At 38.9% G+C, this 14,966-nt stretch overlaps 1 protein-coding gene across 1 annotated transcript; it reads left to right on the top strand.

The window, feature by feature from the left end:
* The first annotated feature begins 1,973 nt into the window (after nt 1–1,973).
* On the top strand, nt 1,974–13,800 carry LOC140231830 (E3 ubiquitin-protein ligase MGRN1-like). Its single transcript, XM_072311982.1, has 15 exons — nt 1,974–2,168; nt 2,783–2,901; nt 3,585–3,682; nt 4,309–4,437; nt 5,089–5,206; nt 5,998–6,064; nt 6,935–7,098; nt 7,788–7,905; nt 8,501–8,548; nt 8,970–9,049; nt 9,899–9,992; nt 10,652–10,715; nt 11,465–11,702; nt 12,720–12,900; nt 13,524–13,800. Exons 1-15 carry the CDS (start codon nt 2,081–2,083, stop codon nt 13,787–13,789), a joined length of 1,872 nt encoding a protein of 623 aa, XP_072168083.1. The 5' UTR covers nt 1,974–2,080; the 3' UTR covers nt 13,790–13,800.
* Nucleotides 13,801–14,966: the final 1,166 nt, after the last annotated feature.

Genomic DNA, 14,966 nt, shown 5'->3' with positions numbered 1-14,966 from the left:
TTTTGCTGTCCCTAAAAGAAACCCACAAATCATATCCTGGAATTTTTCGACACAATGTTCTAACCTCCAAAGAAATGCCAAAGGCATTTGGTACCATGTATCTAGCAAAAATGCAAATTGTATACTTGCGACGGAACATTTTGGGAGTTGTTCGTAAGTCAGTAAAGCCCTCTATCATTTGCAATGGCATTAAAAGAATTTACCTCAAATGTACATATTCAGTAAATGGAATTATATTATTAACACATTGAAGTTTGAGGATAATCGAATGATCAGTTCAAAAGTCATGAATATTTAAAGTTTTCTTAACTCCATCTGTCGTCATGTCTGGATATAAAGACGACATAACAAGTTGTAGAGTGTATAGAATAGAAATTTTACAAATAGAATAGATTAGTAAAAAAAAATGGAAATAAGGACCCTGAAAAGAGATGAATAATATACATTATATATGCATTTCATTTCTCTTACATAGGGCTTCTTGTAATGGTAAACGAAGGCATTAAATCAAAATGGAATATGCCATAGTTTGTGGTATTCGAAGTATGTGTGCATGTGCGCTTGTGTCAATTTTACCCTTAAAAAAACAAAACATCTGTTTTATCTGTAGCAGGCTTAACATTACCCCGTCAAAGAAAAAATAACAATAATTCCCCTGTCGCTAATTCATTCAAATTCCTCAAAAAATTGATTAACTCTGTTTGAGTGCAGGCATAAAAATCTCATGAAAGTTTGTTGTGAAACCAATGGATGATCTATTGGAATATGAGTTTTCATCAGTTTTTGTCCCTCTTGAAATTTGTAACATGATAATGATAATCCGTTCTTAGAATACATAACCATAGGATAGTGTCTATGCGTGTACACATGGAGACAAAATCTTTCGAACATCTTCATATTCACGTAATTAACAATAATTAAAGAGATTAGTTTTTATTTTATTTAGCTCAGATTTGAATTGATTAAAATCCATAATACATCTAATGCCGAGGGGAGATTATTCCATAATGATGGTGCCATTTTTTCACACCCCTGTCAGAAAATGAATTGGATTTGACATTTATTCAAGAGAAGAGATTTTTTTTTTTTATATTTTTGTTTAAATTTATTATTATCATTATTATTATTTTAAGATCGCAACTGCTGAAACAGAAATAACAAACGTGTTGGAGAAAAGGAAACAGCGGGGATCGAACCTGTCATCTACCTACTTTCCGGGCAGTGACACTACGACCAGGATATCCCTGGTTTCCGACTGGCACAATGAACTTGGAACAATACCCAAGCTCCGAAATTCCGACACAAGACGGACTTATTCTTATTATTCGCACAGAGGGATATAAATTGAAGAAAACTCATACCCATATCTTCACTCCTCTGCTTAATAACCTCTTGCTGATATATGTTTACATCGTTAATCCACTGGATTAAATTACATGTCGTTGAAAATGAGAGTCCCCCCATTATTATGCTCCACACACACTTGAAAAAAAAAAAAAAAAGCTAACAGTCAGTCAAAACAACGGGATTAGTAGTGACTTGTGTAATTGATGAGTTAATAAGTCTTGCAAAAGAAATTCTCATGAACATTATATTATTGGTATCTCCCTTGTGGTAACTATAGTATTATCTGTAACATATCAACCGACAAGCAAAAAAAAAAAATAAAAATAAAAATAAGTGTCAGATATCAAGTAGGATGGTTTTTGAAAGTTTGACAATTTGGAAAGTATGTCTATCCTAGATAATCGGTTTCTTTCAAGAGTTTTGACACTTCTTTCAATATCAAAATACAAGTGTGTATAAACAAAACAAACAAACAAACAAACAGACGGACAGACAAACAAACAAATCGCCTGTCAAGAAGTGTCATCTTCCTGGTGTTGGATCGTGCAAGGCTGTGGGAGGGCCTTGTTGACATGAATCAGCTGGCAGGTCATAAGGTTGCGCAGACGCCATCTTGTATCAGGAAGATTTCGCCATTAACTTCTGTAGAGAGACGACTCTACCGGACAAATATCGCAAGAATCTGTGTTTACGGAAAATACGGTTCTGGGATTGCGACTCAAGTCTCATCAAGATGGGGAACTTCCAAAGTATGCAGAATTCGAATGTCCAACAGGTGGAAATAGCGGCAAATTCGGCGTACAGATACCCACCGAAATCAGGTTCGTTACAGAACAAGTTACATCACAGCCCCAGACATAGGATATTGTGTATGGCTTTTCACATTTTGCTAGCATTGTGCATTGCTGTGTTGTGATGTCATGATGCCGACTGCTGAACAGGTAGCTGATTCCTAACTTTTGGTCCTATAATTAACTGAGGAAGCACAATCTCTCCTCCACACCGATATTGACATTTTCACCAACACAGATTTGATATTTTAAATTTTCACAACCAGTTTAAGATGGACTAAGTTTCAGCCGATCCCACTTTAAAACGTGGTCTGATTGCATGGTGTGCAGTGTAGTATTGCAGGTTAGAGTCATGCGACTGGTCAGATGTGCTAATGACAATGTGCATTGTGTGTAGTGGGCTTTACTTACAATTTGACTGATTCAACTTCAAGTCACTAATGGATATTCTGTTCAAAATTAGTCAAAAAAAAAAATTACCGTAGGCTTCAGTTTGAATGAGAGTAATTTACATTAATTGTATCTGATGAAGTCATGACAAAAGTGGTCATCAGAGATCAAAATATGGAAAGTGATAAAAAATGAAATTACACATATGCAGCCCGTTTGTTCCACCTCGATTTTGTGTCTTTGTGTCATTCAAGGATGTTACTTCGGGAGCCATTTTAGCATGGGAGGCCAGCGCTTTGAAACACCGCAGCCAGAAGCCTACTTATTTGGAGAGAATACTGATGTGAATTACCTCAACTCAAGACCTGCACCAGTAAGTGTTCCTGCCTCTTGTTTGGGTTGGAGCTCTTTTTATGAAATTCTTCATGTCAGTACATTGATTGTAAACTTGTGCTGATGGATAAACTAGATCTCAATGTTTCTGTGAGGACATCACAGCACACCAAGTATTGTTCATGAGTGTCATCCATAGAATCAGTTATACAAGTTCAAGTACCTACTGTAGTCACCATTTGTTGAAAGAAAGTATGTATCTTACCCACAAGAGTTTGACATTTACTCATTCTACGTAGATTCTTTCATGAGTATACTGCTGCTACTCCTCAAAGCAAGCTTTGATGATCCTCTCAAACATGACACAGCAATTGCTCTGCTTTGGTGTTGTCTGTTCTGTGTATGTGTCTGCTTGTTTGAACTCGTCATGGAAAAAGACTACAAACAGCTGTAGGCTATAGTTGTGATACATCGTAGCAATCCTAAATTATGAATCTCCCTGCTTTCTGTGGAATGATAACTTGCTGTGTGTGGCACAATGCATTTGAATGTACCATGCATCAAATATACACAATCATGGATTATCCAGTCTATCTTCCAAAGGCATCTTTCACCTGTCATGTGAATAAACTGTCAAATTTTCATTGCCATTGTATGGTAGCAAAATAATGTTAATTAATGCACTCATGATTTGATTTGTGTATTTTTCAATTCCTGTTGCAGTTTCCCTACACAGCACCTCAGCCAAATGAACCCACAAAGACACTGAAAAGTTTGGTGAACATCCGGAAGGATTCTCTCAAGCTTGTCAAGTCTGTGAGGTGCGTCAATGGGAAAATTCTTTTCACTTCATACAATAACCAAGATTGAAGCAGTGTTAAGAGTACCAGCCGTCTATTGCCAGCACTTTGTTATTTAATTGTGAATGTGAATACAGTGAAAACTTGGTGTGAGTCACTTACGATCATCCCAAATGTGACAAAACTTTCAAATAAGTATACCCTCATTTATATCACATGTTTATCTTGATGGAAATAAGATAATCTTGAAGCTATTGGTTATGTTTGCTTCATGTTGGTCTTGAAGAGGCTTTAAAGCGTGAAGGAATGGATAACACTTTATAACAAATCCCACCGTGCATGACCAAAACACAATGTAGTAAATAGCAGTAGCTACAGGATCTGAATCTGACTGTGTGTGTGAATGAATCCTACAATAAGACTGTCATGTTGGAGTCTGTTGTGTAAAGCTGAAAGGCTGCTCTTTGGATAGAAGATGACAGGAACAAATGAAGAACAGAACTCATGCAGTGACTCCTACTTTCACATTACAAGGAACTGTTACTGCACACATTAGCTATCTCTGATTTTCATATTATATTTCTTTATTAATGACATTCTTTTTCTATCTTTATATTTTTCTCTTTTTGTATTGTATATTCTTGCAGTCCACTGGAACTGGAACCAGAGCAACAGAACACACGCTACTCCATTGAATTCATCTTTGACAGTGAGGCCAAGACCGCCATCACAGTCTATTTCTTTGCCATGGAAGAGGTCACCGGAGGAAGGGCTGTGTGAGTTTTTAGTTTGACATGCCTTCAATATTTGTCCTTATTTGTATGATTATCCTAATAAAAAATATGGTAGGGTGCTCACTCCATAATTTGGAACCGCGCTTAGCAGGAATGCCACATAACTGCAGTGATATGCAATGTTTCAAAATTTGTTTGTGATATTAGAGTGATATACTTCTTTAAGGGGGAAGTTTGTTACATATCAATGCAAGGCAAAGCAATATGTGTTATGGTAGTATTTACAACATAGTAATCTTCAAAGTTGCCTACTTGATTGTGGTAACAATTAAATCTATGATTTATCCTTCAAAAATTTATTCCAGTTCTTTCAGAAATTTCACTAAAAGTGAAATGAAATGTGAGCGGGTATTGTATATGACAAGCAGAATTTACATAATACAATGTAGTATCACATGTCCTCATCGTATTGTATCATGTGGTTATTCTATACAATATTGAGTACAAACAATAGTGCAATGAATCTGACTACACACAGTATCAGATATACTGGTATATATTTTTTCACTTCCACCACCCTAGCTTTAATCCAAGCAACATGTATCAGTTGATGTGTGTACAGATTGTCACTTGTATCACTGGATACAAAGTGTGTCAATATGATATAATTGTATGTCGATGTGCATCACACAGGTACACTGCGAGGAACTCTATGCTGAGGTCGGAGACCTTTCGCTACGAGAGGGGGGCAAGCCAGACCTTTGCCCAGCCAGCCTTCACCTTTGACCCCTCAGAGTTTGATGAGGAAGAGGTAAGCAACCATCTTGATACAGCCCCTGTCCCCCTCAATCTCCTTGCATTGTGCATATTATGTGTAAAAGTTTTCTTGCTGTGATGAGTTCTGGTTTCCTTCACCATTGCAATTTCTGTTGTATGTCCTGTTGAAGTTTACAATCTTTTGAGTTGATTCAAGATGAAGACTGGTACCAATTTTTTGGATAAAGTTCCTACATCAAAGTATGAAAGGACTGTGTTGTATGAGTCATTTGTTAGAAAACACAGTACCGTTCTTCTAGCTAGGCAATATATTGACTATTCCTAGTGCTTTACTGTGCTTGTCTCTATTGAATGGAGTTCTATCAATATTTCCAGGTCTAGTTTTGAGAAGGTGTTGTACTGACTTGATGGTTTGATTGATTTAGGAGTATTCAGGTATTCATAACATAATGTTGCTTTCCCTGAAATGATACGAAACAGAATAGTATTAGAATAACAATAGAATCTTTAAGTTTTACATTTATCACTGATTGTATATATCGTCCACTAGCTTTGGTCAGAAGATGTGCCAAGTATTCTAAAGCACTAATGGGCTTGTCTGAATATGAAATTGTCCTGGACCACTGAACTAGATAGTGTCATAGTAGATGCATTGTACCACAGTCAATTGCACCTGTGTAGCATTTGTTTTATGTGTATTTAACCTCTCTACCCAGCTCTTCAATGATTCACTTTTGTCAATTTTACAAATGTTTATTATTGCATGTAATCTTCCATCTGTGCCCAAAATTTATGCCACGTTTTGATTCCCTTCCGCATGCCCAGTTCAACTACGACCCGTTGAAGGACGTCATACCCGTTGTCATACAGTGCTGTGTCGAGGAAGGAGAAGGTAAGTCCATGTTTTTCTCGGTGGGGTTAGAATACCAGAGGCTGCCTAAGATCGCAAGCTACATCAAAATGTAGAGAGTTTTCGTCGAATTCTTCAGAGAATATCTTGAAGGATGGATGTGTTTAGTTTGTTGACTCACCTACATATGTGTGCAAGCAAATAGGATAATGTTAATGGTATTGTCTTGACAGCTGGTTACTATGGGAACAGGGTGAGTGCAACATCAAATTATGTACAAAGCTGGACCATATAATATTGATATTTATTTGTATTGATGTATGACAATAAAAGTTGAATAAAGCTCCAAATAGTCGAGCAGAATGTATTGTCATTTGTGAGAAATTAGATCAAAATGTGCAAACATATTTATGTCTCAACACATGCACAAGTGTGTACTCTGTGTACACTTCAATTGCAGTACACCAAACTAATATGGACATGTTTATGATGTTTTGCTCTGATGTGATTTCTAGTCAGAACATGTGAAGATTTAAAATGCACAAAGTTCATCTTGCTTGACTGGGCATAGAGAGATCTAATTGTGATGAAATTTCCCCCTTCTGATAGTACAGGGAAACTCTGTTACAATGAGGTTGCCAGGATCGCCAATTTTTACCATGTTACAGTCCATACCTTCTTGTAAACCTGCTAGAAAAGAGACCAGCTAAACACGGGAAGAGAAAATCAGGATTGCCGAATTTACCTTATTAAAAGCAGGACCCCATGATAAGCATACTCGTTATAGCACGGTTTCGCTGTAGTCTATATTCTGTCAGACCGATCACAAAAAGCAGTGCCTCGTCAGTTTCCCTTTGCCATCATTTTGGTAGGGGGTGCTAAGTATTGGTCTGTGTGTCGTTATTCTTCCAGAGCACTCCGGACACTGCCACGTCCTAGTAGCCACCCTGGAGCAGGCTTCAGACTCCTCCTACACCATCAAGCCCCTGAAACAGAAGCAGATGGTGGACGGCGTCTTCTACCTCCTCCAGGAGATCTACGGCATCGAGAACAAGAACAACCCTGACGCTCCAAAGGTCAGCAGTCTACTATGTGGTCTACTGTAAAACCAGAAATTTTTGCATGGATGAAACTTTTGCAAATTTTGCGACGAACCAAGATTTGTGAAAGTAAAATGCACATGAAAGCCTTTGTCTACACAATGCATTAAATGCCAGTGGCAATGCACAAATGTTTCATGCTGCAGAAAAAGCCGTCAGCTCCAATTTGTGAATGTTTCTGATTTTGCTGTAATCCATAGCAGTTTGAATCCTTATGCAGCCGATGATTTTAAGGGTGGGCAAGTAATTCTAGGGTTTGTGTTTTGTGGTATGGTTTGAAGATATTACAGATTAATTTCAACTCAACTCAGAGTAATATTGTGCAAATGAAGACCAAAAAAGAAGAGTTTTGAAAATCAGGAATGGATATTATGAAAGCTTGGATGAACTTTCTTTAGAAAATTTTGTGTGAATATATTTTGTACACAAATCTTGCTTCATTCTGTATTTGTGTGCACAAAGGTCTATGTGTGTGATGAAAGTGTAATGTAGGATTATCTACCACATATAGTTATCTTATAGGATTCTTTCTCTTTGTGTATCAGTGATCATGCTGGTCTTCTCTTTCACACTGAAAACGATTTGTGTAATTTTCCCATGACCCAAGGCAATTCTTGCAACATTCAAATAATTTTTTACTCCTGTGTTCTTGTTTCCAACCGTAGCTGGAGGAAGAGGAGGAATACGCAGATGACAATGGATCAGACTGTGTGATTTGCATGTCTGACGCCAGAGACACACTCATTCTGCCATGCAGACATCTCTGCCTCTGCAATGGATGTGGTAAGTCTTGACTGACTCTCCTGAACTTGAAAGTATTCACACACAAGTCTAGTGTGGATGCATTTGGTGTAGATTTTTGCAATTTACTACCCAGCAGAGTATAATGCATTTGATATTGTTCGACATGTCAGATGTACTACTAGTACAGTGTATGTGGAATTGGTACATAGACTTGGTATGTGGCATATGCCTCATGGTTAGTACTAGTACTTAATGTGGCAGGGTTTCCCACAGAGCTCTGAGTGCACCCTAATAAAAGGATATGTGCTTGTATGATATCAATAGACTGCACACTTTGGTGACTGGTGGAGTAAATAGTTGCCCTTGCAAAGATGAAATTCATTATCCCTTGGTATTTGAGATGAGTCAACTGCTGTCACTTAAAGCATGGTAAATTCAGTTTTCATTAGTATTCACAGAGTCAGTGTTGTCAGGGTTTTTAAAAAAGTATTCCAGTGGTGTGACGGGTCAGAGTGAAAGGTTAAAAAGTTGATTTGTATTGGGCTGTACGTCACAAACCTCATCACTCTGGGGTTTTTTTTGTCCATTACTTGAAGAATGTTTAAATCATTCAGTATGTTTCTCCTCCATGCAGCCGATTCTCTCAGGTACCAGGCCAGTTGCTGTCCCATTTGCAGAGCACGTAAGTTATGCTCCCATTCACAGCTTTGCTGAAATTTTTTAAGTGCTTTGCATGGCAGCTTTGAATGTATGTGTCTCTGTGTTCCAAATGTTTCACATGACAGTATGCCTGCTATTGTTATAATTCTTACCCATTTCTTGTAGTGATTGTGTTTAAATTGCATTGTCATACCAAAGTTGGATGATTGATTCGGAAGTAGTTAAAAGAGAGATATGAATGCCAAAGTTGAATACTTTATGAGGATGACCATACATTTGAGCCTTTAGAAAAAGAGTAAAAGAAATGCATCCTTCAAGTAAAATGGCCAAATGCAAGTGTGAAGAAAAATGAAAGTAATGCACAGTCCTTGTTCTTCAACCTAAGCATGTTTGAAGTCATACTGATGAAATGTGTTCCAACATTGTCATTCATTTGTCCACAGCATTCAGGGCATTGCTCCAGATTCGTGCTCTCCGTAAAGTGACGGGAAACCCTGCTCCACAAGATGACGATGACAATTCTGTGAGCCATTCTTTCAAATCACCTCTCACAAATGTTTTTTTTTTTTTCTAGGTATCTGTGTGCTGGGCAATAAAGTAAAGGGCTGACATATCTGATAGATTATCAAACTCCTGTACGATCTGCTTGCGCCCTAGATATTGAGTTCTGTTTACAGATAAAAGCTGGTGACAATTGTCAAGGCTGAAGTGGGCTTCAAATTTGCGGATGAAATTATATCATCAAGAATGACGACTTTCTGTGTTCCAAGTTGAAGCGTGTCTGTTCATGCAGTAACTGATTTCCTATACCAATAGACAGAGTCTGTGATTAGTGACTTAACATTTGTAGGTGGCTGAGAACATAGCCCTATCAAGGAAGCTCGATTAATCTACTTTGCTTCCTTTGTAAGATAGGAAAAACAGGGTGAAGAGATTGAGGATGAGGATCATGGCACCTGATTAGAGTTGTTGGTGATAGGAGGATTTAACAGTTGGCATACAGATGTGCGCTTGTCACTAAATGGTTGCAACCAATAGCCCTGTTTGTTGAAGATATTTTTTTTTTCCCCTGACTAAAAAAAAAAATGTTTGATTCAGATGAAACTTCTACTATTTAAAAAAAAAAAAAATCTTATACTTTGTTTAATAAAATGAATTCTGAACGTTGTGTTGAATTGTGATTCATGGTTTGGGGATGACAAGTGTTCTAGTGAATATTTGATTCGACCAACTGGAGTGGGGTACAGAGAGAATAAGACTCAAGTGTAAGTCATGTATCATATAGGTTGCACACAGATTTATAGTTAATCAAACCATAGGCAATGTGTCATAATATTTTTGTCTATTTTGTTCTTTCAATTTCTCACCACAGATGAGTCAAGAGAACGTTCCACCAGGCTACGAGGCTATCCCCCTGGGAGAAGCCCTCAATGGTCCCAGCAAGACTAATGTCCAGGGAGCAGAGGGTATGTTTCTTTCTTGTCTTTTTTATAGGTCTAGGGCAATTACCCCCTGGGCCAATACCCTGGACCCTTCCCCTGACCCTAACCCTAATCCTAATCCTGAACCTAATCCTATCCCTAACCCAAACTGTATATACTTTACCTAACCATAACCCTAATCTTTACTCTTACCTTATCACTAACCAGTATTTAGCCGGGGAGATTGCCCTGATACACTTTTTATTTATCTCTCCTTCCAATTCACAGAAACTTGAGACTTGTCTTTGAATTTACAAATGCTAGATTGAAATGTAATGCATTAAAAAACATCTTCTGGCATCACTTGAAAAATAGAGAGGAAAAAAAAAAAGGTAGATATGAGCTAAGTTTGTAACAAAAAGAAAAATACATGATACAAGTATGAAAATGAAATCAAATGTGGTATATTCTAAGGATATTCTCACAAGACTGTAAGCAAACTAAAGTTAACCTTCACACACAACCTGTACCTGATATAGATATTTTCTAATTGTGTCATTTTGAGGTTGTACTAAGACACTTATGTAATATGCAACAAAATCCAAAGGAAAAATAAAGGAATGCAAAGAGTGTCCAATGTGCTCTGCAAGGGCACTTGACATGTAACACATCTTTTCTCTGGACATATTCTTGTGATCTTCTAGGTGGTGCTACTGGTGGGGAATCTCTGTCACGCTCCGGAACAGCTGAGGGACGGAGGAGGAAAAAGTATGGCCATTTTTGTTTATCATTTTTTCTTTTTTCTTCTGGTATGTGTTGGGTGATGAATTTTCCCATATAGAAAAAGAGAAACACTTCTTTTTTTTTTTTTTCTTCTTTTCAGATATTAAAAAAATGTGTGTCACAGTTGCTGCATTAAATATTTGCAAGAAATAATCCTTTGTCTCTCTGTCGTATCCTTGTTGGTTGATTTTGCAGAGCAGTCATTTTACAATACTGGTAGGACATCATGTATGTTCATCAAGGAGAATATACATGTATGACAGGTGGAAGTGAACAATAGTTTGAACCATGGAGGCGAAGCAACCTCTCATAGTTGCCTTAATCAACATACCTGAAATGTACAGAGCTTACTCCTTTCTCATTCAAAGAGAGGAGTGATAAGACTAAGTGATACAATGTAGGTAGCAGCTGAGGTGAGATAACTGGTAACGGCAGTTTAATCACCCACCTCATACAGAGGACAGCCTCCATGGTTTGATGCAAACAACAGTGAAAGTGGAAATTTTTGATGCTATTGTAATCCCCTGTGTTAAACTGAGAGAATGTTTTCAACATATGGCTCATTTTGGCAATTCCATTTAGTTGCATCACAAATGGTAAGCTATTTAAAGTTTAGATAACCAGCTCAAACGATGCCAGGGCCTATCTGGTGCCATATGAAGTGGCAAGATAAAAACAAAAAAATGAGAAAGCATCAAGGTTTACTCTAGTCATATGCCATCATCTTCCTGCAGGAAAAGCCGTAACAACTCGCTGGCGTCCCTGCGGAGTCGTGGCGGCGGGGCGGCTGTGCCTGCCTCCGCCGTCGAGCAGGCCAACTCGTACCAGGAGGTGAACGAGAAGAACGAGCTGCGGGTGGACGTCAACGGGAAGAAGGGCAAGGGGGAGGAGGAGGATGGGATACCGGTGATCAGGAGCAACAACCTCCAGACCCCACAGAAGACCACGGCTCCCGTGTCCATTGAGACCCTGGTGAGATAACGAGTTTGTGTCCTCTTCTTTTGGTGCGTATGTGCTAAATTTCTTCTTTTTTTGGGGGGGGGGGGAGGGGGGGGGGAGGGGTAGTTGCGTAATTGTGATTTTGAAACATGATCATTGCAAAGTATTGTGCGTCCCAACTCACTTTGATATAAACACCATTTGAATCACCGATTCAAACCGTACAGAAAGGTGTGTTAACAATCGGCAATTCTCTCAAATCACATTTACTGGGGAAGCATAAATACCAATCACATATACTGAAGAGCTCGCTGCAATAGGGATTTATAATTGAGCATACACAGTACCCCATGAACTGCATTTTGGATCAGCGTTTCAAAATGCTGATTGATCCTTTGCAAATTGAGTGTAAATTGTTTACAGCTATATACACAGCGCACATGTGGCCGAGGAATTTTGACTGGGGTTGAGTATTACTGATGAGCGTGCAATTCAATGCGCATATTCCCTGGAAGGCAATTCTATTCTAGCAGACCTGCGCTAGTCGTCATTTTGGAATGTACCCCAGTGGGTGGGCAGCGAATGAAGATCGATGTAATTGGGACAACCTTCTCTCCCCACGCTTACTGGTCTTTATAGAGCTCTAGTGCAAGTTTGACCGAGACACGGCATTTCAAAAGTTGACTGTTGGTTTGGATTAGTGCTTCCGTGGATTTACATGGTTGTTGATGGTGATAGTGATGATTGTGATGATTGATGATGAGGATGATGATGATGATGTGATGTTGACACTTACAGTGATGTGCCATATTATAAATATGATAGTGTGGGTTACTTAAACACTGACAGTGTGTGATAATAGAAGTGATTGTTAGGATTAATCATGTCAAGACAAGTGTTTGTATTATTTATTGACAATGGAGAGGAAACACCTTTTGAAATCAAAATCTAATCACAGACCACCTCAAATAGACTTTCTCTCTATGTTGAGGTGGTTCAATCTCGAGCATCGTTGCTGAATCAGACTTTCTTGGTATTGACCACTCACAGGGAAGTGCAGCGCTGGCCCTTGGCGCCAACGCCGGGAATGACCAGGTGACCCCGTCGGCCCCAGTGGAGCCCGTCCCAGACCAGTTGGCTACCGTGGATGACCGCAGCCCAGTGGAGGTGTTGACCCTTGAGTCAGAGCCCAAGCCGGGCACGTATAGAGTGGACATGGACCAGCATGATGGTCAGTGCAGTCAGCTCCTGGTCACTATTTCCCTTTTCCATACTACTTCATGGAAAAATATTATTTGTTTATTATTATTTTTTTTAAAATGGAAAATCAAGTCTTAGTTGCCATGTTTATCACGTATAACCATTAGACAGTTGGATGAATGATTGTTTGTAGTGTGCTCACAGATTTATTATTGTTATTGTTTTTTGTTTTTTTTTAAGTATGTCTATTTCTGTTAGGTAGAAACATTATTCAATTCTCTCTCAAGAGATTGGATGTCTTTGTTGAATCACTCCTAGTATTCTTTTTTCAGCCATGTGTCAGCTAGTTTTGGGTTTTGCTGGGGGTTAGAAACTGCAGCAACACGTGGTGTCTTAGACTCGTGTTTCCATGTAATCATGTTGATATGAGAAATAACTGGGTATCATTTACATTGGACTGGGAAAGAAGAAATATGGCCCCTTTAGTTATTTGGATAAGTTATGAATGCGTTATATCTATCATTTTTTTTTTTTTTCTGTACATTTTCCATCTCTTGCAAGGGCTTGCATTGATATGCTTTCATCATAGTTTTGTTTGAACAAGCCGCATGACCGTTAAAGTATCCATCCTTTTCTTCACTTCACTTCTTACAGCCAAAGAACTTGACAACTTGGATGCACCCAGCGCTGTCTTTGTGGAATCCGAGGCCAACGGGATCGATGGCGTCTCCCAGTTCAGCAGCTCCTCCCTTCTGGGCGTCGACATGGACCTGCCCGGTACCCCCATCAGTGATGCTACCACGCAGTCCGGTACCCCGCGAAACAACAGCGGTGCCAGCAGCGCCAACAGTGGGAGGCCGCTGCTGTCGACGCCAAGTACAATTCAGCTGGAAGACTGTGCAAAGGATCCTATCGTCTAGACTCCCTTCCCTTCCCCCCCCCCCCCCCCCCCCACCCCTGCCAGGACATGGTGATCATAGAACTTGGAAATTTCAACCCTTATGAAATGACATCATGGCACCTCCAGATGAGTGTGGACTTCATATTTTTTCATTCATCCATACAGGGATTTCTGTCCATGTGGAAGTCATCCTAGAAACCTCAGAATTTACCTGGATGATGCATGTTCCCACATCTCATGTTGGATTGGAAATCTTTCTTGACGAAGACTTAGCATCATGTGTGAGGTTGATGTCAGATGCTTTTTTGTTCATCAGTCAGATATTCTTATGGTCACTTTCATGTTTTCCTTCTAGATCGACTCATTTATTGTGGAGAGGATTTTTTGAGTGGTTTTTGTGACAGACAAAGTCACTCCAACTCAAGAGTCATTGTGAATGCAAAAAGTCATTTCATCCTGATGATAACAACTAGAAGAATTTTTCTCTTTCCATTACTGTAGTCTCGTACTAAATCAGCGATAATCTGTAATGTGTGTATAAACCCCATCATCTACTTGTACTAATGTAAGCCAAGTGTATTCTGCATGTTGAATGTGAACATTACTTCTCCTCATTACGAAACAAGAAGCGACCTCCTATGCGCAGAGATATTTTCCAAAGGGATGGAATCGGTGGCCGACAAGTTCTAGTAATATCTCGCGCTATTAGGATGGAAATGCCGACAACTGTGTACCGTATTAGCTAGAATGTCGTTATATCCATTTGTAATGTATGCATGCTTGTACTTGTGTAATTCCCACCTTCGATCACAAACATTTGTACAAGTCACGGATGAAGGCTTTTTGTAGATAGTGGCTTCTGTGCATACACTTATATAGAGTGTTATTAATTCATCCTTATCCTCATTGTCATATCATATGCTGTTATTTTCATCTGCTCTGCATGTTAAGGCACCATAGGGCATTGACACACAGCATTACATTCTTGTGATTGTCACATGGCATCTCAAAGTGTGAATAGTACACATCAAATTATCATTCATGTAGTGATGTGCATTCAGACTGCCTGAACCTAATATCTGAAGTCGAGTTCAGTTGTCATCTTGTTATTTATGCACTTAGCATTACCATTAAGAAAGTAATATATTTTTGTGCTTTTCTAAGCAGATCAGCCACTTGAAAGCAGACTTCTATAC

Source organism: Diadema setosum, chromosome 8 (genome assembly GCF_964275005.1).
Source record: "Diadema setosum chromosome 8, eeDiaSeto1, whole genome shotgun sequence".
Lineage (NCBI taxonomy): Eukaryota > Metazoa > Echinodermata > Echinoidea > Diadematoida > Diadematidae > Diadema > Diadema setosum.
This window is presented reverse-complemented; position numbering and strand designations above follow the sequence as displayed.

Coding starts and splice junctions, on each gene's coding strand:
- LOC140231830 (XM_072311982.1), top strand. CDS start 2,081: ATGGGGAACTTCCAAAGTATGCAGAATTCGAATGTCCAACAGGTGGAA. Junction 4,438..5,088: donor GTCACCGGAGGAAGGGCTGT/GTGAGTTTTTAG, acceptor TGCATCACACAG/GTACACTGCGAGGAACTCTA. Junction 9,993..10,651: donor TAATGTCCAGGGAGCAGAGG/GTATGTTTCTTT, acceptor GTGATCTTCTAG/GTGGTGCTACTGGTGGGGAA.